Source organism: Pezoporus occidentalis, unplaced genomic scaffold (assembly GCF_034315485.1).
Source record: "Pezoporus occidentalis ecotype Australia unplaced genomic scaffold, CSIRO_AGI_Poc_V1 ctg65, whole genome shotgun sequence".
Classification (NCBI taxonomy): domain Eukaryota; kingdom Metazoa; phylum Chordata; class Aves; order Psittaciformes; family Psittacidae; genus Pezoporus; species Pezoporus occidentalis.
Window position 1 is genome coordinate 3,158,532 of NW_026915998.1, and position 23,196 is coordinate 3,181,727.

General features: G+C 40.3%; 1 protein-coding gene across 4 annotated transcripts in view; it reads left to right on the forward strand.

The window, feature by feature from the left end:
* Positions 1 to 347: 347 nt before the first annotated feature.
* Positions 348 to 23,196, forward strand: part of AFF2 (ALF transcription elongation factor 2) — a 151,233-nt gene continuing 128,384 nt past the window's right edge. For 3 of the 4 annotated variants that reach the window (XM_062640401.1, XM_062640400.1, XM_062640404.1), the window contains exon 1: positions 348 to 500. In XM_062640401.1, coding sequence (XP_062496385.1) covers positions 400 to 500 — 101 coding nt within the window. In that variant the 5' untranslated portion in view covers positions 348 to 399. Of the gene's footprint in view, positions 573 to 23,196 lie in introns of all 4 variants that reach the window. The other variant, XM_062640406.1, reaches the window with a different exon arrangement.

Here is a 23,196-nt window from a genome sequence, read left to right on the forward strand (position 1 = left end):
TCAGGTTTATGAAGGGAAGCAAATTAGCCTGGGGTCTCCACACACTGGATCAGAACTTACTTGATAGTATTTAGTTGTATTGCAGGTTCCTGCCCTTCTAAAGAAAAATGCAGCGCTTTCACTGCAGCCACCTGGGGAGGTGACAACGAGGTTATCAGGCAGTCTAGAACTGATGGAACAGCTCCTCAAATGCATCCAGCTGGGGAGGGCTTCTGGTACTAACGACCCCCTATACCAACACATTAATGTCCAGCTGGCCACTAACTAGCTTAAACCTTTTGGAGGTGTTAATGGGAGGGAGGGAAGTGCCTCCTGGGAGATAAAGAGGAGACAGCCAGGAGTTGGTAGTAGAAGTTGTTGATCACATAAGCTGTGCCTTCAAGGTAGTGTTGGGCTGGTATGGAGGCTGCTTTTGCTTGTTTTGTGGGATCTGCTGCTGGATTCCCAGCCCACTTGTGGATGCAGCTCTTGGTATGCTGGGAATGCTGTGCACCATGGAGGTATGCAAAAGAGATGATTCAACACCACTCCGATTATGATCCTACAGGCAGTCCAGGGACTTGGTCTTGATGGTAAGACAATTATTATTTTATCTCTTACCAAACTGCATATTTCACAGCAGTCTAATGTTTGCATGCTTTACTTGTAAACCACTCTTGCTATTTCATTAGTTGCTGTGTTAAAAGAGAAAAATACTTTTCCCCCCACAAAATTATTTACTCTCTTTCAAGCAGACTGCTCCCAGCCTTTTCTACCGCTCTACAGAACCCTGAACCCACTTGAAAGGTTATTTTTTTGTTATCACTAAACAATCTGTTTCAGCTGGATGCAGAAAGCCATCTTTGATTTCAATTTCCCCTTAAGTGATTTAACTAGGCTCCTTGTTGAGAGCAGACTTTTAGATGGATCTGGAGTGGTTTCTGAATTCAGCCATTCAGATGAAAAAGCCACGTTTAAAGGTGTTTATGAGTATGTACAATGCACCCTTGCACACCTGCAGCCTCAGGCTGCAAAGTAAACCTGTGCACATGTGTGTTGCTGCTGGGGGCTTAGGAGGTATGCAGTGTCTCCTTTTCTGACTGCTGAGGTTCTGACCTTTCTTTGCTAAGAACTTGACTGAGGTAAATATGTAAGTAAATACCTTATTGATACAGTAGGTCTTTGCACAGTTACCTGGTGTGAAATCCAGATTCTCGTTATTTATGGATTTGATTCTTACAATGATTTTTTTTTTTGGGGGGGGGGGGATGTTTTCAAGTTATGACTTAATGTGGTACCTGAAACAGTGCAAATATGACCACTCGGGTAATGACAAGCTTGCCTTACCTTAAGGATAGGAAGGGATTGGATAAGAACTCTGGATTCTGGAGAGGGACCCTTCATTAGGGACTGATAGGACAAGGGGTAACGGGTTCAAACTTAAACAAGGGAAGTTTAGGTTATATATAAAGAAGTCCTTTACTGTGAGGGTGGTGAGGCACTGGACTTGTGAATGCTCTGTCCCTGGCAGTGCTCAGTGCCAGGTTGGATGGAGTCTTGGGTTATGTGGTTTAGCGTGAGGTGTCCCTGCCCATGGCAGGGGGGCTGGAACTAGATGATGTTAACATCCTTTCCAACCCTGACTATTCTATGATTCTATGCTTTGAAGATATGAACCTGCATGTTCTCAGGCTATCCAGGCTGCCTGGTCATGTTTCTTTTTCCTTCAGTTAGTGATTCTGATAATCTGATAAAACTTCCTTTGGGTTGTGAATGTCCACATTGATAAATAGAACTGGTAGTTATTTTGGCAGCATTTACCCCCAGCCAAAGTCATGTAATACTCAGCAGGGGAGGTCCCTGTCCTGCTGTAAGCTTTAGGAAAAGACAGAGTGGGTTGGTTTTGGTTGTTGGTTTCTTTTTTTTGTTTTTGTTGTTTTTTTTCGCTGCAGTTGTTGCCTGTTGTGTTAGTTCCACAGTGCGAGAATAGCAGTTCATAATTTTATATCCAAAAGTGCAGGCTCAAAAGCTGCTGGCTGCAGTACAGGTGACAGAGTCTGCACAAAGGGAGGAATAGTGAGGAAGCATGCCCATCAACAAGGTCAAAACATTTCTGGCAGAGCCAGACTGTGAGCACAACTTCTGGATTACAGCTGCTTTGGCAGGGCTTTAGCCAAACTGCATTGTGACACAGCATATCCTGTGGGCAGAACTGTACTTTTCTTAGCCTGCCTGGATTCTGGATGTGAAGGCCACTTTTAAAAGCTATACAAAAACTCTCAGCCATCCTATCCAAAGGTTATTCCTTCTGCTTATACCACAATATACATGGAAACACTTTTTCTAAAGCAGGATGCTAATGGCAAGGCAGAACCAGCAGTTTCTCGAGGAAGTCCTCAGAACTCTTTGTCATTGAGTAGAAGCTGCCTTCAGCTCAGAGCTTGGGTCATGGCTGTTGATCCCAATTTAAGGTTGCAGTTTGAAGAGACTAACCCAAGTACATGCACTGAGGCTGTACTGGTACAATATGCTCAGAAAATTGCAAGCAGGATCATCAGGTTAGCTAAGTGCATGCAAGAGGATGAACAGCTAGATTCAACAGGGATGCTCATTTAAGGCCATCAACACCAGATGCAGCAAAACTAGGAATGCTGGTCTACAGAGCATCTCTTGTAGTTATTAATAATGACTATCTATTATACTGATAGTGCTGGAGTACCTGTACCTTTGGAAGTATGAACAGATGCCTTTGCAGATTCACACAAAACATGCGAGTTGATGTTGCCTCCCATAACCTGTGCAGCCTATTCTTAAGGCAACATGCAACAACAAAGATAGCTCCCATAATATGCAATGGGACAATGAGCAAACAAAGAGTGCCAGCCTGTAGGTTATACTGATGATATATTGGATAAGAGGTTGGAAGGAAAAAAGGCAGAGGAGAATGCTTCTTGAGCACCACTTGCTGAGACACAGCTTATATAATGTGGGCCTGAGGACAGGCCAAATCCTGCTTACCCTCATCCTGTGATTAGAAATAATAACTGGCAGCAGGGGAAAAGGCGTGGGATTTAGCCTGGTATGTGTTGCTTTCTTAATGGGGATGTCATTTGGCTGAATAATGTTCAGCTGCTGTTGAAGGATTTGGAAAGCAATTCTGCGAATGCACTGGAGAGTGGGAATAGGAAGATCCTTCTGAAAACTGGGCTACTCTTTGCTACTTTGTCAAATAGTTGACTCCCATTTCATTTAGTTTTAGAGGACTATTCCTGCATTTGTTTCTTAAAAATTGAAAACACAAGTGGTAAAATGCTTCCACTCAAAGCGTAAGAACCATGTTCTGCTCCATTTGCTCTTTCAACTAGTCCCTTAAACTTTGTATTTACTCTATCCCTTATAAAATGTATTTAAATGGCTCCTTTGGTTTTGGAGGGGGTTTTGTGCTGAACATGGTATAGTTTTGCAGCCACAGCTTGTGACAGTTACTAGGCGTTCCTGCTTTACTAACAAACGAGACTTTCACTTTCAAAATCTTTAACAAATTGTGCAATACACATTCTTTGCAAGACACTGAGTTAGCATTTAAAATAATAAAATTTGGCAGTGGAGAGACTGTTATAGTTGTGTGACAAAATTCAGATTGGAAGGAAATGGCTCACAAAAGCATGAATTAAACATCTAATTAAAAGTGTTAAGTCTCATTTTAATTTTCTTTAAAATACCGAAGACAGAAAAGCAGCTGCATGCCTGAAGTTTGCAGTATGATAGGATCCAGTTGGGTAGAAACACAGAACTGATACAAAGGGCTCAAGGAAATGTATCTTGATGGAAAATGTGGTTTTTTTGGGGTCCTTGAAGACACAATTTATCACAGAGTAGATGTTTGTAAGGACTGCTTATGAAATGGTTCTGAAATGGGAGTGGCAGAATGTTTTTTCCTGCTTTGTGGTGAGCAAATATTAGCTTAACTTTTTCAATTAGCAGATGATACTCCCATGCATAGTATTGTGCTATGGCTCTAGTTTTGGCCTAATGGGTTCACAGTGGTCTGATAAAATAGGTTCCTATTTTTAAGTGACTATTTTAAAGATATGTAGTAGTTTCAGCTGAGGGTTGCAGTGTCCTGCAACCAATGGTTTGAAAATGTTAGCAAATAATTTGGGTCCTTCTCCAGTTAGAATTACAATTCTAAGCCAGAAAAATTTCATACCCCTATAATTTCAGAAGAATGTATTTTTTAATCTTCCATATTACGCATCTACTTAAAAAGAACATACAGCATGACCTAGGATTGTTATCTATTGTTCAATAATGTAACTGGGCAGTCTAATATTTGCTCTATGAATATGAAACTTGGACACTAAATTGCTTGGGCCATTTCAAGTGATTATGGGGAAGAAAGCTCCTTGCCTAATTACAATTGTAATTCAAAATGTATTTTAAAATAGAAAATTATCTGCATTTGCACAGCTCAATCTAACCAGAAAGAAATGTGTTGTACTTGTATCCCTCCCTGTGGGCTGTATCCTGTCAGACTGTTCAGAGAAGTCAGGTTCAGAGAGATGAGCAGACAAACTGTATGGAGCTCAATGCCCTCCTTTTTTTTCAGCCCCCAACTGTGCACAAAAGCTTTACCTGCCCAGGCCAGAGAGAGTCTGGGTGTTTCTGCAAGCTGAAAGACTAGACTTAAATCTGCCTTCTCCATTAGAATCATAGAATAGTTAGGGTTGGAAAGAACCTTAAAATAATCTAGTTCCACCCCCCCTGCCATGGGCAGGGACACCTCACACTAAACCATGTCACCCAAGGATCTGTCCAACCTGGCCTTGAACACTCTCGGGGATGGAGCATTCACAACCTCCCTGGGCAACCCATTCCAATACCTCACCATCCTTATGTAAAGAACTTCCTCCTTATACCCAATCTAAACTTCCCCTGTTTAAATTTTAACCTGTTATCCCTTGTCCTATCACTACAGTCCCTAATGAAGAGTCCCTCTCCAGCATCCCTATAGGCCCCCTTCAGATACTGGAAGGCTGCTATGAGGTCTCCATGCAGCCTTCTCTTCTCCAGGCTGAACAGCCCCAACTTCCTCAGCCTGTCTTCATATGGGAGGTGCTCCAGTCCCCTGATCATCCTCCTGGACCTTCTCTGGACTTGTTCCAACAGTTTCATGTCCTTTTTATGTTGAGAACACCAGAACTGCACACAGTGCTCCAGGTGAGGTCTCACAAGAGCAGAGGAGCAGGATCCCCTCCATCGACCTGCTGGTCGCATTCCTTTTGATGCAGCCCAGGATACGGTTGCTTTCTGGACTGCGAGCGCACACTGAAGCTGGTTCGTGTTCATTTTCTCATCGACCAACACCCCCAAGTCCCTCTCTGCAGGACTGCTCTGAATCTCTTCTCTGCCCAACCTGTAGCTGTGCCTGGGATTGCTCTGACCCAGGTGTAGGACCTTGCACTTGTCATGGTTAAACTTCATGAGGTTGGCATCAGCCCACCTCACAAGTGTGTCAAGGTCCCTCTGGATGGCATTCCTTCCCTCCAGGGTATCAACCAATTAGTGTGGTCTTATTTTGGAGCAACTGGAATGCAGCTCCTAATTTACACCAGTTGCTAAGAATTAAGAAATGGGCTTTTGAAATACTAGATTTTTTTTTTTTTTCTTTTCAAGTCTGCCCTGATGTTGGGATGGCCCCTGTGCAGAGCTTCCTGCTGAAATAACCAGTGCTTCTAAGGATCAACACCAATAAAGGGTTGTGCATGGCTTTTTTGAGAGCCAAAATGTACATACACACTTACATGGGTGCTGCCGTAGCTGTGTGTGGTCTTTCCATAAGGTAGGAAGTTTCTTTTTGATTTGAAAATGCTCATGTCTGGCTGTTTCTAATTTGGAGAGACTGAAGAAGTATGTCATGAAAATGTTGGGCAGGTTGCTGGACATGTCTAGGGGAAAGAGTTTGTCTGCTTGGAGGAACTCATAAGTCTGTTTTGCTTTCATGTCATGAGAACATACAAGGTTTTATTTTTATCTTCAGAAAATATTGGTTCTGATAAAGTGTGCCTAAATCGGTACACAATTACCACAGTAGCTCTAGGTACATGCTTTACTCAGGGTTTGCAAGCACTGAAACCCACCAGGCCAGGTTCTTGGGTTTATGACTTGCCTGTCCGAAAAGCTACAACCAACAGTGAAACTACACAGTGGAACAGTCCTGCCCCAGTTCTTCCTCTTGCTGAGACAGTGATGCAGCCACATATGGCTGAGTGTTCCTGCTTGTGGCTTGGGGAATCAAGCAGAGCAATACATGAATTTCAATAAGCGTGCTCCCCCTCCACACACAGTCCCACATGCCTTTCTCAATTTTGTTTCTGGATGGAACAATTAATGTGCAGAGGCTTTGTGAAGCCATGGGCAGCTAGAATATGGGTGTAATTTAGCACAGCAGACACAGTACTTGCAGACAGGCACGTCAGGCAGAGAGTCAAATTCAGTTCATTTGTTATGAAGTTCCTGGGCACTAGTCTACACAGGTAGAATATGTGCATTAAAATGCATTTCACATTAATGTGGGACATACTTCATATATTCTCTGATCAGGTCAAGATTTATAAAGAATGCCTTACAGTATAGCCAGGAACTATTGCACATGCCTTGGACTTGGATGAGGGAGGAAAGCATTCTCAGAAAAATCAATGAAATATTTAAGCAGAAAAAGTCATTTTGTCTCTTTGATTTCATCTGGTAGCAACTGAAAATACGTTTTTAGGCGCCTTTAAAGTAAGTCTAATTTTTCATTCACTGCTGGAAAAAAAAGGAAATTCTCTGGTTATTCATAAATACAAGAGCAATATGAAGTGGTTACTCATTTATTCAATCTGTTATTGCACAACAGTGTTCTAAAGTAAGAGGTTTAAAAGGGCTGGAAATACAAAGCATTGAAGCATAGCAATGGTAATATTAATTTGCAGAACGCTGCTGTATATGACTGTAATAACTGAAAACTGGATGGGGGGGAAACGGGTTGGACAACAAGATCAGCAAGTCGTAAACTGAACATTCCTTCTTTCCCTGACCCTTTTCCCCTTTTTCCTCTCCTCCCCCCTAAAAAAAAAAAAAAAAAACGGAGAAAACCCCCACAAGCAAAAACTCTGAACAAAACAAAGGAATTGGAGAAAACATCAAACAATAACCAAGAGATGGGTGGCAGAGGAGAACTGGCAGAGTCATGGATGAAGAAAGGGAAATGAGCTGTGAGACAATGGCTGGAAAGTTAACACTACAGTGAAAGGAGCTTTTTAATTAGAAAGTTAGTCACTGAAAGACTCCAACCCCCAGCCTAAAACCCAGAAGTATTTCTCTGCATGGGAAAGGATACTTGTATGCACATGCTGAATTCTCTGCCCACACACAGTATGCATGAAGCTTTATAAATATTGCAGCAAAGGTTGAGTAAACAGCTGGTGCTGAGGACCTGGTGTCTACGTCGTCCAGGCTTTGGGCATTTGTGTTTCACATTGGCTCTAGCCTGGCCATGCTTCATGTCCTGACTTGCACTGCAGAGTCAGTGTGGAGCAGGCAAACTGGCTGCTTCTTTGTGGAAACAGAAATGAGATGTGGCCCAGTTTGATCCAGAGTAACTTCAAAAGAACTGTTTTCACCTGGAGCTGCCAACACAGACACCCCATCCTAAGAGCATGGGGGACACTCCTGAAGATCTAGTGCCCAGGTGCTGCTGTTTGGGGTTTTGGTACTTGTAACCTTGTTCAAAGTTGATCAAGATCATTGCTTATAGCTGATGAGTCTTCACATCTTGTGTTTTGGATAATACTTTTGGCAGAACAACCTGGTGCTGTTTCTGCCCCTCTCACCTACAACACAAGTAAAGGGCTGATCAAAATGAGTTTGCTGTAACACTTCATGAAATGATTGCCTTGGACTGCTTATACTTGATGGGTAGTTTACCTATGTATTATGTTGTTGAAGTCAAATGATCCTGATAATCCTGCATTTCCTCTCGTGTTTATACGAAGAGTAGTGCCCAGTCCCAGTTATTAAATACCACATGATTGACAACAGAGTTGATTTTTAGGCTGGTCTGCTTTAACTTCTTGTGCACTGTACCTCTGCATTTTGTCTTGGCCATTACCAGGAGGAAACTACTCATAAATGGCATGGCATTTCTGAGCGGGGTATTAGTTTTAAGAGTTGTGTACCCCATAAGAAATAGTTTTATTTAAAGTCCCGTTTGTGATTAAAAAACTGGGACAAACCCAAATGTACTGGAAATGGTTAGCATCAATGCATTCAGTACTGTATAGGAAACAAGCAGAGTCTTGCAGTGCTCTCCAGACCTTATATCTGCTCAGAAAAGTCAACACAGGAGGCTCTGAACCATTTGGCACTTATTTTCTGTAAATGAGCACAGCTGAGGATTGTGGCTATTAATATATTTTTAATTGAGAATACATTGACTAAGCAAGAAAAGAGAGATTTGCTCTACAGAAATGCAACTGGCAGTCTTCTTTCCACAAAGCATCAACCAGGAAAATAAGTGGTGACATAATGGTTCTGTAACTTGGAGATAAATTTGTTTAGTGCAGGATAATGAAACCAAAAATTTCTATTGTATTGTCTTGCTCAGGTTGTCCTGAAGAGAACAGTATAGGTGCTGGCTTGGCATGGAGAGAAAAGGTGCCCAGAAGAATTTACTAACACTGTGTCTCATCATACCACTTTAGTGAAAAGCATATGGCAATATGAAAGTAGCACCTTGTGCTACCTGCTGTGTTCAAGAATAGGGATAGCCAAATAACCTTAAAATGGTGCATGGGTGGCAGAAGTAGCTTAAATTAAGCCTGGTCCCTAAAGCTGCTCACAGTTCCACCAGTGAAAACAGAAAACACCAGCATCATGTGGCTGTGTGTGGTGATGCATCCTCCCCTCCTCCTGCACATCTCCCCCTTTTCCTCTGGGCTGCTCCAGGATCTCAGGAATTCCTGTCAAGCCTTTGTGTAACAAGCTGGGGGGTGAAGCATACCTTGGCCATAGCAGGCGCTCTCTTGCATGGCGAAGGAGGAAGGTGGCACTGACTGTACCAGGAACTGCTTTTGCCTGGCTAATGTAGGAAGTGAGAGTGGGATAATCAGTCACCCCCTGACAGCCTTGGAACATTCCTTCCCTTGATCATAGCCTGAGTGGAACAGTACTATTGTTACTGGAGTTTTGAAAAATTTCTAGTAATTACTGACTTGGACTGTGGCCAGGATGGAATTTTACTGATGACTAAAGCCAATCCTCTTGCCACCCTACAAACAGCAGCCCTCAGTGAGGCCCTTGGAGCCTTTCTGGGCTGTAGCAGGCTGCAAACAGCATCTCCCTCTGACTAGGACACCTTTCAGAGCTCATGAATTCTCCAGTTTGTGAAGATCTGAGGGCTGTTGCCACAAGCTGATGACAGGGCCTGGGGGTGAAGTCCCCTCAGTCTTCAAGGCTCAACCCTCCTCCGTTAAGAAGTGCCTAGACCTTTGATGTGAATAATTCACTGAACTCGAGAATTTTTAACAGGTATATCTTTATATATATAATCTTTGTGTCTGTGCATGTGTGTATAAATCGATTTGGGTACCCTATAGCAGGTTTAGCATGAATGTTGTCATCTTGGTTCTCTAAATCACTACTGTGAGCTTTTGTGATCCACCTTAAACTGCAAATAACCTTAGATAACTGCTGAATCTTGTGATCCACCTTAAAACTGCAGACTGCTGCTAGGGCAAAAGCTGTGTGGAAATCTCATCTGTGGTGAAGTGGTACATCCACAATATCATATTAATATCACCTTTTGTTGATATCTTGGACAGTGACTCCTTTAGGTAATCCTAATTGATTACAAGTATAACCTTTTGGACATAAACCGTTGACCGAGTCTGAGACTGAGGTTGGACCTAGCTGCATCTAAACTCCATCAGGAGTTTAGAAAGCAAGGGGGTCTATTCTGATCCTTGTGTCTCAAGGGGAGGGCCTCCTTTACCCTTTTGCATCTTTAGTCTCTGTAAATCATTCTAAATCAATTCGACCTTCATTTTGCTTTGTATGTTTCATGCACGTAATAATAGTGAGCCTTGACATTGATCTTTGGTGGCATTATTATGAATTTTTATTAATTACTTTTGCTAATACTTTTGATAGTGATTCTTTGAGAGATCCTAAGCCACGCTTTTGTGATGCGGTGCTGGCAGAGTGCTTTATCACAGCCAGCAAACCTTAATGAGCACTGCTGAGTCGCCTCACATGCGCATCTGGCTTCCCTGTGCCGAATCTAGGCTCTTCTACTTTGTTGCGTGGCACATGTACACCTGAGGTCAGGCTTTCTGCCTGTGGATAACTGAGAAAGTTTTTTCTTTAGTCCTTCTCCTTAAGGAAATATTTCAATATGCTTAAAGGGAGACTGAAATTCTTTTATATTGAATTTTCATATCAATAAATATTAAAATCTTGATAACCACCCATTACCTAGATGTCCTAGGTCTTATCTAGCATGAAGAAGACAATAGTTATTACTTTTTAAAGTATATTAATTCTTAAAACTGTAGATTACCCTGAGTCATTTCAGTTTTTTTAAACTGGAATTTTATAAGTGAGTTTTAAAAAACTATATTTTCCACTCTAGAAAAGGAGGTTGAGTTGCTTCAGATAGTAGATAATGAAGTTACAGATAGCGCTGCCCCAAAACATTCTCTTAATTAGCTTGATTTGCTTTGAGCTACAGGAAAAGCAGAATTCCTGGTGAAGTGGGTGAGGGGAGACATGGAAACTTTACATTTGGGTGCAGGGGGTTTCCACTGTGTCAGGTGGATAGCAAGCAGATTGCTTGTGGAAGGTGTTTGCACCACAAGATCTGTACACATAAGCAAAAAAGCAATCTCATTTTTCAGTGGAACAAATATGCACCCTGAGTACTTTAAAAATTAGTCTCTAAGTGTGGAAAGAAAGGGTAAGTGCTCATAGCAGATTCTCAGGCTTCAAGGACACTGACAGGTTCAGTGTAGGAGTAGGGAAAATGATAGAAAGTGGGTCAAAAAACAAGCTTTTTATCAATTTCTCATGTTTGTTCCTGAAACTTCCCACAGTGCTACTAGGACCATCATATCTTGGTTTAGTTTCCTAAATGAATGGACTTGCTTTCCAGATAAGATAGTGGAAAAATACATATTTCAAAATAGAAGGGATTTTGTGATTCTCAGGAGGTGAAACTACCTATAATGCAAATGAGGCCCTGGACTAAATCTCAGTGTATGTGAATAAATGTCCTCCCCCAGTGTTGGGGAGGCTGTCTCCAAAGAGCTGTAAGTTTTGGGAGCTGTTTGATCTAGGAAATTAGTGTTAACTCTGTAGGAGGAGACAACCGTAGTAAATCAGCCCATATAATCATTATAAGGAAAGTGTTTATCTAAAGGGTAACTTCCACCTTCCATTATTGGAGTGATGGGTGATGCCAGGGAAGTACTGAGCTAGCAACAAGGGGGGACCAGGACAAAGTGCTTGGTGCAGTGTTCAATACTGAGTAGTTGATAAAACTGAAAATTAATGCTTTGCTATGAATCATGTGGCCCTAAATCAGAACAGCATGTAATAGTGGTACTTAAGGGATACTGAAGTGGGACTTGAAGGCAGTAGAAAACTCCAGCAATGGAATAAAACATAATCAAATAGAGTTTTGCATCAGTGTAAAGCATAATTTCAAAATTGTCACAATATTTTATGTGAGAGCAGCCCCATTAACACAGGGGAAGTAAAAAAACCCTGGATTTGTCAGTAATTCCCAACTGTGGGATATTCTTTTTTTTTAAGGGGGGGTGAAAGAATTGAGTTTGGAGGGGAGAGGGTTAAAGAAGGGAAGTATTTATACCATTCTGGGACTGCTCTGTATCTACAGCAGAAAAGTAGCCTCAATTTTATGCTATTTGCCATTTGCTGCCCGGGTGGTGATGGTTTAAAATACTAATTTTAAATAGTCATAGCTGCACTTTTTTGGCCTTTTATAAAGCACTAACATTCCAATTTGCACTTCTGCTTTAAAAAAAAGTCTTGTTACTCCTCATTTCGAACTTTGTACTACTGGAACTGATTTGTCCCCTCTGATTCTGAAACTGTCTAAAATGAATTTCCTCCATGTCATTTGTGGCCTTTAATTACCTTTAGGTTAATCTGCTTGCTTACAAAGAGTCCATCTAGCTTACCCAAACCAGTTCACGGGGAACAGAAAGTCCTGTTGCATGACCCATGCCCCTGGGACTCCACTGGCAGGAGATGCATTAGCACTGCTGGCGAGGGGCTCTCCCCAGGGAAATGGCTACTCAACTCACCCTGCTCTGACTTTCCTAGTCAGATGCATCCCAATGCGGTGTCACTCATCACCACAGACATTTCACTACTTTGTACCTATATTCTGGTCTAAAATGGCAGAAGACAACGTAAAAGAGTTGTTAATTGTATGCAATGCATAGGTGACTATGCTGCTAAAGAGCTTATTTGCTGGAGATGCAGTAAGCTAGAGATTCTTTTTGGTTTGTTCTTTCCCATGAGCTAAATTTTAACACCATGCTTAGTTTAAGTCTATAAAGGATGCACTATTGGATAGCTCTGGATAAGGCTATATGGGGAGAAGCCACTTGCAATTAAAAAAAGTTCAAGATGCTGAGTAGGCTGTGATAGAACAAAGTTGTCTTGTAAAGGCTTGGGTTTCTTCCCTATAATTCTAATCTGCAAAATGTTGCCTGGGTTTGGTTTTCATGTATTTATCCATTAACTGTTTTAAAAAGCAACCATTTCCTGAAGCAATAAAATGGTAATATTCCTACAATTAACAATAGGAACATATGAAATGATGTAGAAGTACTTGTCTGAATAATTAAATGCAATTTCCAATCTCTGATGCTACTCTGTACCCTATGACAGGTGAAGGTAATGAAAACAGTAAGTTGATTTGCAGTTTTCCACAAAATCTTGATTTGTAGTAATATACCAGCTTAAAAGTGTGGTGGACTTATGAAAAGTACACATTTCATATGGAGAAAATGGCAACTGTTACATTACCACCGGTCACGCCAGAGCTTCATCTCCCTAGAAGCAAAGAATTAAGACACAAGATACTTGAAAAGTCAATCAAAATTAATTAAGAAATTACAAATCAATCACTAATATTCCAAAAAGTCTTGTTATGACCTCAGTTACTTGCTTAAGCATAAACAAGGTAATCAGATATGTTTCCTGTGTAGAAATAAGATCACTGCCAATTAACTTAGGACTTAATTACCTCTCTAAGGTACTGAACTTTAGATGCATCATAGCCAGTCTTAACATTCTTATTAGTCACTGCAGTGACTCTAGTACATTTTTTATTTATTATTGTTATGTAACTATTATAGTTACACTTACAATGCCATTAAAAAACAAAGCCTTCAATATTATATTACAGTTAATGCCACATAAAAAGGACAGAAGCATTAAATAAAAGTAGAATTAAACAGACGATGTAAGTTTTCATTGGAAAACCACCAGTCCAGCTTCTGCTCTTTGCTGGGAGGCATCAGCATAAGAGTTTATACATTTAGAGGTATCAATTTTCCAGTGCCCAGCTGTAATTGCTCTTTATTTCTGGTCATGAGCTATTGGATATGCCAGCCCTTTGGCACCTCAGAGAAGTCATGGTATAGCACTGTAATGCAATCCCTACCTTTTGAAGATGCTTCCTGCTTGTTTGTGCTATAACAAAACTTGGGACAATCTTCTTGTTGTTTTTTTTTTCTTTCATGAGGTCCCAGCAATTTGTTTTTTTTCTAACACCTCAGTGATCCAGTTTTCTTCTTTTGCTTCTCTTTCTGTTTTAATAACTACAAGCTGCTCTTTTTCCAAGGCTGAGAAGAATTTGTTCCATGTTTGCCAGGAATAAACAGTCCAGCAGAACAAGTGTTCTGTCTGTTGAACAGAGGAGTGAAGAGAGAAAAAGTTGGATCAATGCAGATATTTAAAACTGTTCCTTTGTTCAAAGTGGATGCTAATGTTAGTTGTTTAGTGGCGTGTGATAAATATCTCCAGATCACTGAGTGTCTGGAAATAAACCTACACTATAAGTGATATGCAAGTGTAACTATAGCTTGTGAGCTGGTAGTAACACCACCAGAATGTATATTTTGTAAATGGGCATTGTCTTTTTTTACAACCAGAAAATAGTCACTGTGAAAGTATTCCAATCTATCTCAAAAATACTCTCGCCTTGTCTACAAGTCAAATCTTTTTGGGGTGCCTTTATGCACTCTTTCCACCAGGTAGAACAGTATGATCTATTCTTCACCTTTGGCTTTACCACAGTTTTAGCTGGCATTTGGGCTTTGGCTGTTTTACCGTTTTATGACTGAGCTGGACAAATGGGGTTAGGAAAGCCAATGTACCTTTTGGCACTGATTATATTTACAGCAGGAGTGGGCTAACAGCAGTATTTTGTTTCACAAAAGAATCATTTCAACTTTAAGAAAAGCTCACCGTTCCCATGTGTATTATCTTGTGGTTTGGGGGTTGTTCAGGGTTTTTGTTTGTTTGCTATGTTCAAACATAGGAAGTAAAACAATCTGGTGTCTGCTTCAAATCTGGCAACCTAAACATAGGTGGATTTAGGACTTGCAGGTCTTGTTTTGAGAAAGAAATTGGCTCACAGGGAACCCTTTGACAGGATTGAACCCTGTTCCTTTACAGTGCCTGAAGGTTGGGAGCTTCCTTGTCCAAAACACTCCTGGGTACCTGTTTTGTGACCAACTTGCTAACAATGCATGTACACACATGGTAGAGTTGCCACAAGCTAAACTGAAGCTTCTACATCTCTTTATCCACTGGTTCTAGGCCAGGACTGCAGTTAAGATCTCCAATAATACAGCATCTGACAGGTGCTGTATATACTTCATGCACACATTTTCCTTTAATTCATGTCTAGATTGGTCTTGTAACATTTTACCTGGATCTAGGAATATGTCCCTTACAATAAAGGAGGTGTCAACCCAGGGAAGTGGATTTAGCAGAGTCTGGCAAACGTAATAGGTGAGCTATTGTTTCTAAAGAGGCAAAAGGAATCTTAAATGAGGCACTTTTGTTCTAGAATGGAAATATCCATCCTGGGAGTGTCCTTTGAGGGAGTTAATACCTGGCTCACTTCCAGGAGTAATGTCATGTGAAGACTAGCCCATTTCTGTTGTCTCATGGTCTTTTTTTTCTTCTAAATGTGAAGCAGTCAACATAAATACCCAGTGCTACATACAGAGATGTGCTTGGCTACCTTAGTATATAATTTTTTTCTCATCTGCTGTTTAACAATTAAGCACTTTCACAAAACTCCTTGTTTTGTATTATCTAAATTCATTTATTGAGTAAGAGGCCACACTACTTAATTTTAGGAAAAAGGCAAGGAATGGAGAACATCCTTTTCAGATGTTGTCCTAGCTGCCAAGGGTATATGGCCAATAAGAGTAATGCTATCATAGGACAAACAGATCACTTCTTGCATGCACGTCTGCCTTGGTTTGTGCATGGGCTTGCTAGCAGAAACATGGCTGGGAGGAGGTTGAGGAGAACCGGTGGTGTTAATGCAGAACTCATTTCTTCAGTATTACAAATCTTCTCTGGTGTTTTTCTTTTAGGTTCTTTTTCCTTTCTTGGCTATTCTTGATTTCACAGAGTAAAGCTAAATCTTACTCTGGGGTAACTGTGTCCATCATTGATGTCCAGGATCATACAAGCCTCTGTTCTGATGTTCTGTTCTTATGTTCAGGTGCTGCTTTGCCTATGCTTGGCCCCAAAACCAGGCTGAGCAGGGAAGCAGTTTTTGCAATGTGTTTTTCTGGGTTGGCTTGTCAGTGGCTCCTGACGTGCAGGGAGAAAATGATGATGGTATTGCTATTGCTGGGTAGTGCAGAAGTACTAATATCTTTACAGGCAGTAAAGAATTGAGTTATGCCTGGGCATTTGCTAGTTATGTGCTTGCTCACAGTCACGCAAAGAGCCTGTTTGGAGATGGAATACGGCACATCTACTCTGCTTCCCTTTCCTGTGATTTAAAGGACACTCCTAATCATGACTTTATTATGCCTGCCACACACTGCTTATAGTTCTGAAAGGAGCTTGACTGAGAGTGCTGACATTTCTTAATGATATTTTGATCATTTTCCTGTAAATTATTCTGTTAGGAAATGTGCCATGAGGAATAGAGGAAGGAATGGAGAATTTTACTTTCAGCCAGACTTAGATGAGTAAACCTTGCCACAGTCCTAGGTCTTTCTATGATGCACTTAAGATTAGGGGCCACATTTGAAACTTCTACTGAGTTTAAATAGGGTTTGGATTAGACCCTTGAATACTTAACCATTTTATATCTATATACCTATATATACATACACACATACTGACTGTTACCATACTACTTTTGTAGTCTTCAGGTCATCAAGTTCTCATAAACCTCAAGAGCAAAATAATGCCACCATTGCTGTTACTAAGGAGCAATTTATTATACCAGGTACAGAAGCACAGAGTTAGAAGATTAACCTCCCTGAGCCAAGTGAGGAGGGAAGCAGCCTGTGGTGGGAGGTCACAGGTTGATGGCAATTAATGGCCTTTTTGTCATACTCGAGTACTTTGCACTGTTCTGGTAACTGGTGGCTTAGGCAGGAGAGATTAAAATTCTGGGAGATGAAATATAAGGGGAAGGAGAAAAAAAAAGGGGAGGAAAAATATGAAATGTGTAACACATGGTGATGGTGCTGTTATTTTGGCAGTTTGTGAATGACACAGCAAATCTCAGACACTGTGTTGATTCTGTGGGCAGTGATACAGACTCTTCATGTTCAGCCTACCCAGATCAGAGGAGCTATCATCAGCAGTTGTCATTGACAGGAACCTATGCTGTTAAAAACAATCTGACATCAATGGCAGATGGGACTGGAGCTTGCAGTAGCTTTCGAAGGTTTGCTTTATTTGTGTTTTGCTCTGTGATGTGTCCACTGCATGGACCAGAATCTGAGGGTCCAGAGGGCAACAGCTAGAAGGGTCCTTTATTAATAACACATACTGAATGTTAGCAAAACCATGAGTCTGCCTGAAATAAGTCAAGATAATCTCCTTTAAGACCACCTTCAGCAGGAATGGCCAAGTCCACAAGTGCTTCCAGCCTTTGAGTAACCAGGCAAAGTCTGATCAAACATATTGACTTATACTTGTAGCTCCACTTTTGATTACATGATGGTTAGCACTTAGAGTATGAAACAGTTTGCTTTGTCTGGTGAGTTCCTAAAAGATGCAGCAGTAAATTAAACTTTGACATTTAAGTTCAATTGCCAGATGTTTTTATAGAGTTATCCAGCCCAGGCAACCCTACAAAAGTAATGTCTGTTTAATGGCATTTAATTCATCTGCTTTGTTGTTTTTTTTTCCTTCCATAAACAAACACTAAATTTCTCAATTTCTTCAATGAGCCAATTGTAAATCTAAGGAGCAGCTGTAGAATACAACATGCAACTTCCAAACTTCCTAATGGATAACATAAGCATATCACACCTGCAATTGCTGTACTCCTAGTTAATGTACCTATTGCCATTTGCAAGTGGTTTAGCCCTTCTGTTTTGAAATTCTTCAGTTAAGTAGACCACACACACTCATAAACTGAGGTTATCTGAACCAAATATTACCTTTCCATTTTTTCCCCCTCTAAAATCTTTAAAGATTTTAGACACATGTAAAATGTGGCTTAGTAGAATACATACTGTTATTGGTGACTAGAGCCAAGCAATCAATCTTAGAATCATCCCTGGAGCGCACTAACATTTCCTTGCACATGGGTGCTTTCAGAAAGCAAGTAAATTACCTGTTTAGAGAGATTAAGTGAGTTGGTGCAGTAACCTGCAAACTATAATTTGAGTCAAAAGCCTTTCTCTCCACATCCCCCTTCACAGAAATTAACAACTCCAGTAGCATAATGTTGGTTTTGTACTGCTGCTCTCTCTACAGTAAAATATACTTTATTACTATTTGGGGGCTTTATCCCTTTTATGACAACCAGTATCAAGAGTAATATTACACCAATAACTTGGTTTGTTAAGTATTAATACAAGGGAAATTATGCTAAGAGCACTGTGTGAGTTTAATTGCAATTCACACTTTAATATTTTGATGCTGCTGTAAAAATGTAGAATGAGAAACATTATAATTCTATTGGATACTAATAAATTGTGTTGTGGAGGAGGATATGAGCTGTACTTGCCATAATGAAGCACATTCTACTTCCCATCTTTGTTTTGATCTTGCATGTGTAGGATTTCATAGAAAGGTTCAGTGAAGGTACTGCAGAACAAGAAAGAAATGAATGCAGGGTTGTATTTTTTATTTACAATAATCAGAAACAAAGTGAAAATAATGTAAATCATCTTCCTCATGTAGTATTTGTCAAACATTTTCTTTATTCAAAATGTGAGCTTCTTCAGAATGAGTCCTATCATGTTAAATTTATTTTTTTTCCTAGACTTAAGCTTTCCAGGTTTGGATACATCTAATAAAATGGCATTCCGAGAAATACTCAAATTCATCCTTTGTCATTTTTTTCCTAATAGAAATGACAGTTTTAAACTGCTATGCTTTTCTCTTGTATTCTACTCATAAATGAGAGTCATACTCTGGCAGCAATGCTCCCATGGACCAGAATCGTAGGATTGTTCAGGTTGGAGAAGGCCTTCAAGATCATCAACCACTTACCCAGAGCTGTAAATCCAGCAGTAAACCATGTCCCTAAGTGCTACCTCTACATGTTTTTTAAACACCTCCAGGGATGGTGACTCCACCACTTCCCTGTGCAGCCTGTTCTGGTGCTTGATAATCCTTTGGGGAAGAAATTGTTTCTGATATCCAATCTATACCTCCCCTGGTGCAACTTGAAGCCATTACCTTTCATCCTGTCTCTTCTTATTTGGGAGAAGAGACCAACTCCCACCTCACTACATCCTCCTGTGAGGCAGTTGTAGAGACCAATAATGTCCCCCCTGAGCTGCCTTTTCTCCAGACTAAACTGCCTCGGGTACCCCAGCTGTTCCTTATCACACTTGTGCTTCAATCACCAGCTCCGTTGCCTTGTACTGGACCTGTTTCAGCACCTCAATGTCTCTGTTTTACTGTGGGGCCCAGAACTGAACACAGGATTTGAGGTGTGACCTTGCCAGTACTGAGTACAGGGGGATGATCACTGCCCTGGTCCTGCTGGCTATGCTGTTGCTGTTATAGGCCAGGATGCTGTTGGCTTCTTGGCTGCCTAGGCACAAGCTGATTTATGCTCAGGTCCATCAATCAGCACCTCCAGGTCCTTTTCCGTTCAGCAGCTGTCAGCTACACTTCCCAAACCCTGCAGCATTGCATGGGGTTGTTGTGGCCCAAGTGCAGGACCCAGCAGTGAGCCTGGTTTAACCTCATACAAATCTTTCTGGGCTACTCAAATAGTTCTGTTACATTTCTCTGGGTAACCATTTGCTGAAGGCAAATGTCTACTTGGCCCTAGGCTAGTAACTTCAGCACATTATATCTGAGGCTGTCTCACAAGAGGCCTCAGAAGGAGAATGTGCATGCAGCACAAAATTACATGTGAGACATTTGAGTTGTTGACCCACCTATGGTTCTTCCAGGTACCTTTTCTTTGTGTGTGTGTGTGTGTCTGTGTGTAACAGTAAATAGTCATGCTTTGGTTACTCACTTGCTTTCAATTGGCTGTCTATGCCCTGGGTCAGCTTCCACAAAAACCACTAGTTCTGCTGTACAATCATTTTAGCTCAATGAGAATAAAGCTGGACTCTTACACTGGTCACTGTAGATAGCTACAAAAAAGATATAGTCTCAAGTTTAAAATCTTTCAATTAAGGCAAATAAATGACTGAAGAAGGTAGACTGCACTCAAAGATCTCAAACTTCCATGTCTTGCATGTTCTGAAGTAACTTGTATGTGTTCAAAGCGCAAACCCTGTGGGGTTTCCTGATATCAGCAGCAACGAAAAGGAGCCCGAGCTCCTTTCAATCTTATGTTCTGACATCCAGACTGAAATACACAGAACTATGTGACTTCAGCCAAATCACTCAAGCTCTTCTTTGTTGCAGTAGCTGGGAAGCAGAAATAAAATTGTTTCTCTCCATCCCCATTATATTTTTCTGATCAAATTAGAATATTACTTTGTGTTCATTTTCCCCCTAGATTATTTTCAGAGAAGTGCATGTATAGGTAGGAATGACCCCACTTCTATGCTGCTGATACAGAGGGAGCATAATCTCCTGTAGCAGCACTTTCCTTAATTTATCAGCAGCAAGAACAAGATTAGCCACAAAATATTTTGGTATCAGTGCTTTGGTGTCACCCCACTAACAGTAATACAAGACCTTATAGAAGAGGTGATAAAGACCCAGCTCATATCCACAGGGAGATTACTAGAGCACTACTTGAATAGAGCTGCTGACCATGTACATGTAGCTGATACTAAATAGTGGTTTACTCTTTTTTTTGCTTTGAATGTACGTAAATCATTGCGTGCGGGTAGGGAAGGTGATGCAAGATTGCTGGTTAATTTGTTCTTTCTAAAGTTCAGAGAGAAATCAAGGCTTGTAGTAGCAACATTTACCTTTTCCTATCAGGCTTGATTTTTAAAGATCAATGTAGTTTTCCACGGGTCTTACTGAATCTTTTGAGGGGATGAGAACAATTTAAGGACACAGGAGTTTGTACGCCACATTGCCAGTAAGTTATGTCCTTTCATGTTTCATAGCTTGTAACACCTTGCATTTTCCCCTTCAATTCCTTCTCCACCTCCTGATCTGGGTATTTTGTTGTACTTGGTTCTCTGCCTTCTGCCTGCACTCTCAGGCTTAGCACAGATGACTGCACATTTCTCTCATTCCCAATCTAAACCCATCCATGTGTCTTGAATGAGCAGCTTTCACAGGGATCTTCTCAATTAAAATGTTCACAGAGTCATTAAACTAACTAATGGTAGAAACTTCAGTAGCAATAATGCTGTAATGAGACAAGCTTTCATCATCTTGCTGAGGAAAACATATTTCACTTGATTCAGATAAATTATATGCCCCTACATATTATGATCAATATTTTAGCAAGACTTAGCATTTAACTATGTCATTTTTGAGTAATGAATAATCACGTTGAGTATATGAAAAACGAGTAATGACAGATATCACTGGGCTGGTACATTTTCTACTTCTCAAAATGATGTTTAAATTTTTACAAAAATGTTGTATAAAGGATTCAATGACTCAAACTCGTTCCTTCTAATGAATATCTATTATCTAATACCACAACTGCTCTCAAAGTACAGGTTAACATAACTAATTCTCAAACATGTTCAAATAGGTCTGTATTTTGATGGAGGAAAATGAAACCCAGTTGTGAGGAAATATATGTGATAAAACTGGATTTCAGAAGCTGAAGTCCTCAGCAGACCACTAAAATTACTCTCTCATGTTGCATAATGGCAGTAGTACTTAGCAGTTTACGGCTACTCCGTAGCTTTTCTATTATAGGAAACATGAGAGGTGTAAAGTAATTTTATCAAAAAGAATATCTAAAATAATGACATTTAAATAATGTGCAGAAAACTTCAGCAGCTGTCCTGAACTAGGCATCCTTTAATTTGTTTGTTTACTTGCCTCTGCTTACTGTGTCATGTTTCTTCTGTGTACAGGCTTCCAAATGGCTCCTGCCCTCATTTTTTAATGCTTATGCTTGAACCTACATTCTTAAAAGCATAAACCAGGACCAAAAGAAGCGTTTTGATTTTCCTTAAAAACTGTCAATGCGATTTCAAGCACCTACTTAAGAAAATCTTTGCCTCTTCTTAAGGCCTGTTGAATGAACCATCAGTAAATATGTGCAGGTCTTAGAAAGATCATAGAATCAGGAAGCATTTGTCCCTGCAATCCAAAAAGAAATCTCTGTAGCCATAATTTTTTCTCATTCAAGTAATCAGTTACTTGATTACACTGATCTGTGGTTGACTTTTTTCTTCCAACAACTGATCTTTCATGGAGTTCTCAGGTTGCAATTGGGGTGACAGATACTGTTTATATTTTTGGTATTCTTAGGCTGTAGTAGGTTGTTCTGCTCCTAATTGACTTCATTTTTTCCACCATGGCACGCAGGTACCTAAAACTAATTTGCAACTATATAACCACTGACATAGTGACTTGTTCTTGTACCTGGGTTTAGTGGTGCATTTTTGTACTTCTAACTTTAAAAAAATAAATATAATATTCATGGGTATACCCTATTTCAATTGTGCTAAAGAGATGCAGCAATCACCTCAACTGTTACTTCTGGGCCTTTAAAATTAAAACAAGAAGCAGAAGGGTCTATGATCCCTTAGGTCAAATCTTCTGTCAAGCAGCTCTTCACTTGGAGGAGGTTTTCACCGTTATCTATAAGAAGCACTGCTTGTTTTAATCACCTGTACCTCACAAAGAGGTTTCTGTTCCTCACAGAGTGGACAAAAGGCTTTTCAGGTATCCCCTCAGTGTAGCTGGCTCTAAGGTTTCCTTTCAATATTTAGTTATTTTAGCAGAGTCCAGATAAATTTCTAATGCTTCCATCATTTTATGGAAGAATAATGTCAAGGAGATCACCTATAATCTTCTCATTATATTTACATAAATACCATTCTGCTTTTAAACTCATTTCCAAGTGTATTTTTTTCACTCACAGTGAAATTCTTCCTTTGTCAATATCACTGTTTTCCTTAGGGATGAAACAGCTAATAATCTATACTATATAATAGGAAAATTCACATTAATGTTATCACAAGAACGATGATTACTGACTCTTATAGGGCTAGTTTTCCACAATGACAGAAAGGCATTCTAAAACGCATTTTCATAAATTAGGTCATTTAAATCAGTTCAATATGTAAGCCATGGCAGCAGATTTTTCACTTGGCAACTCTTCATTTTGTAGCTTGGATTAATTCTGATTCTGCCCAGTTACTCATTTTTATCCTCAAAACTTAATTTTCAGTGAATGTAGTGACATCACAAAAGGGTATAACATGATTTGGTGCCCCCTGCCTCTTCTGGCTGTGGAGATGACTTCACAAGGCGCAGCCACTATAACAGCAGAATCACAAGTGAACCACTTAAGTGACA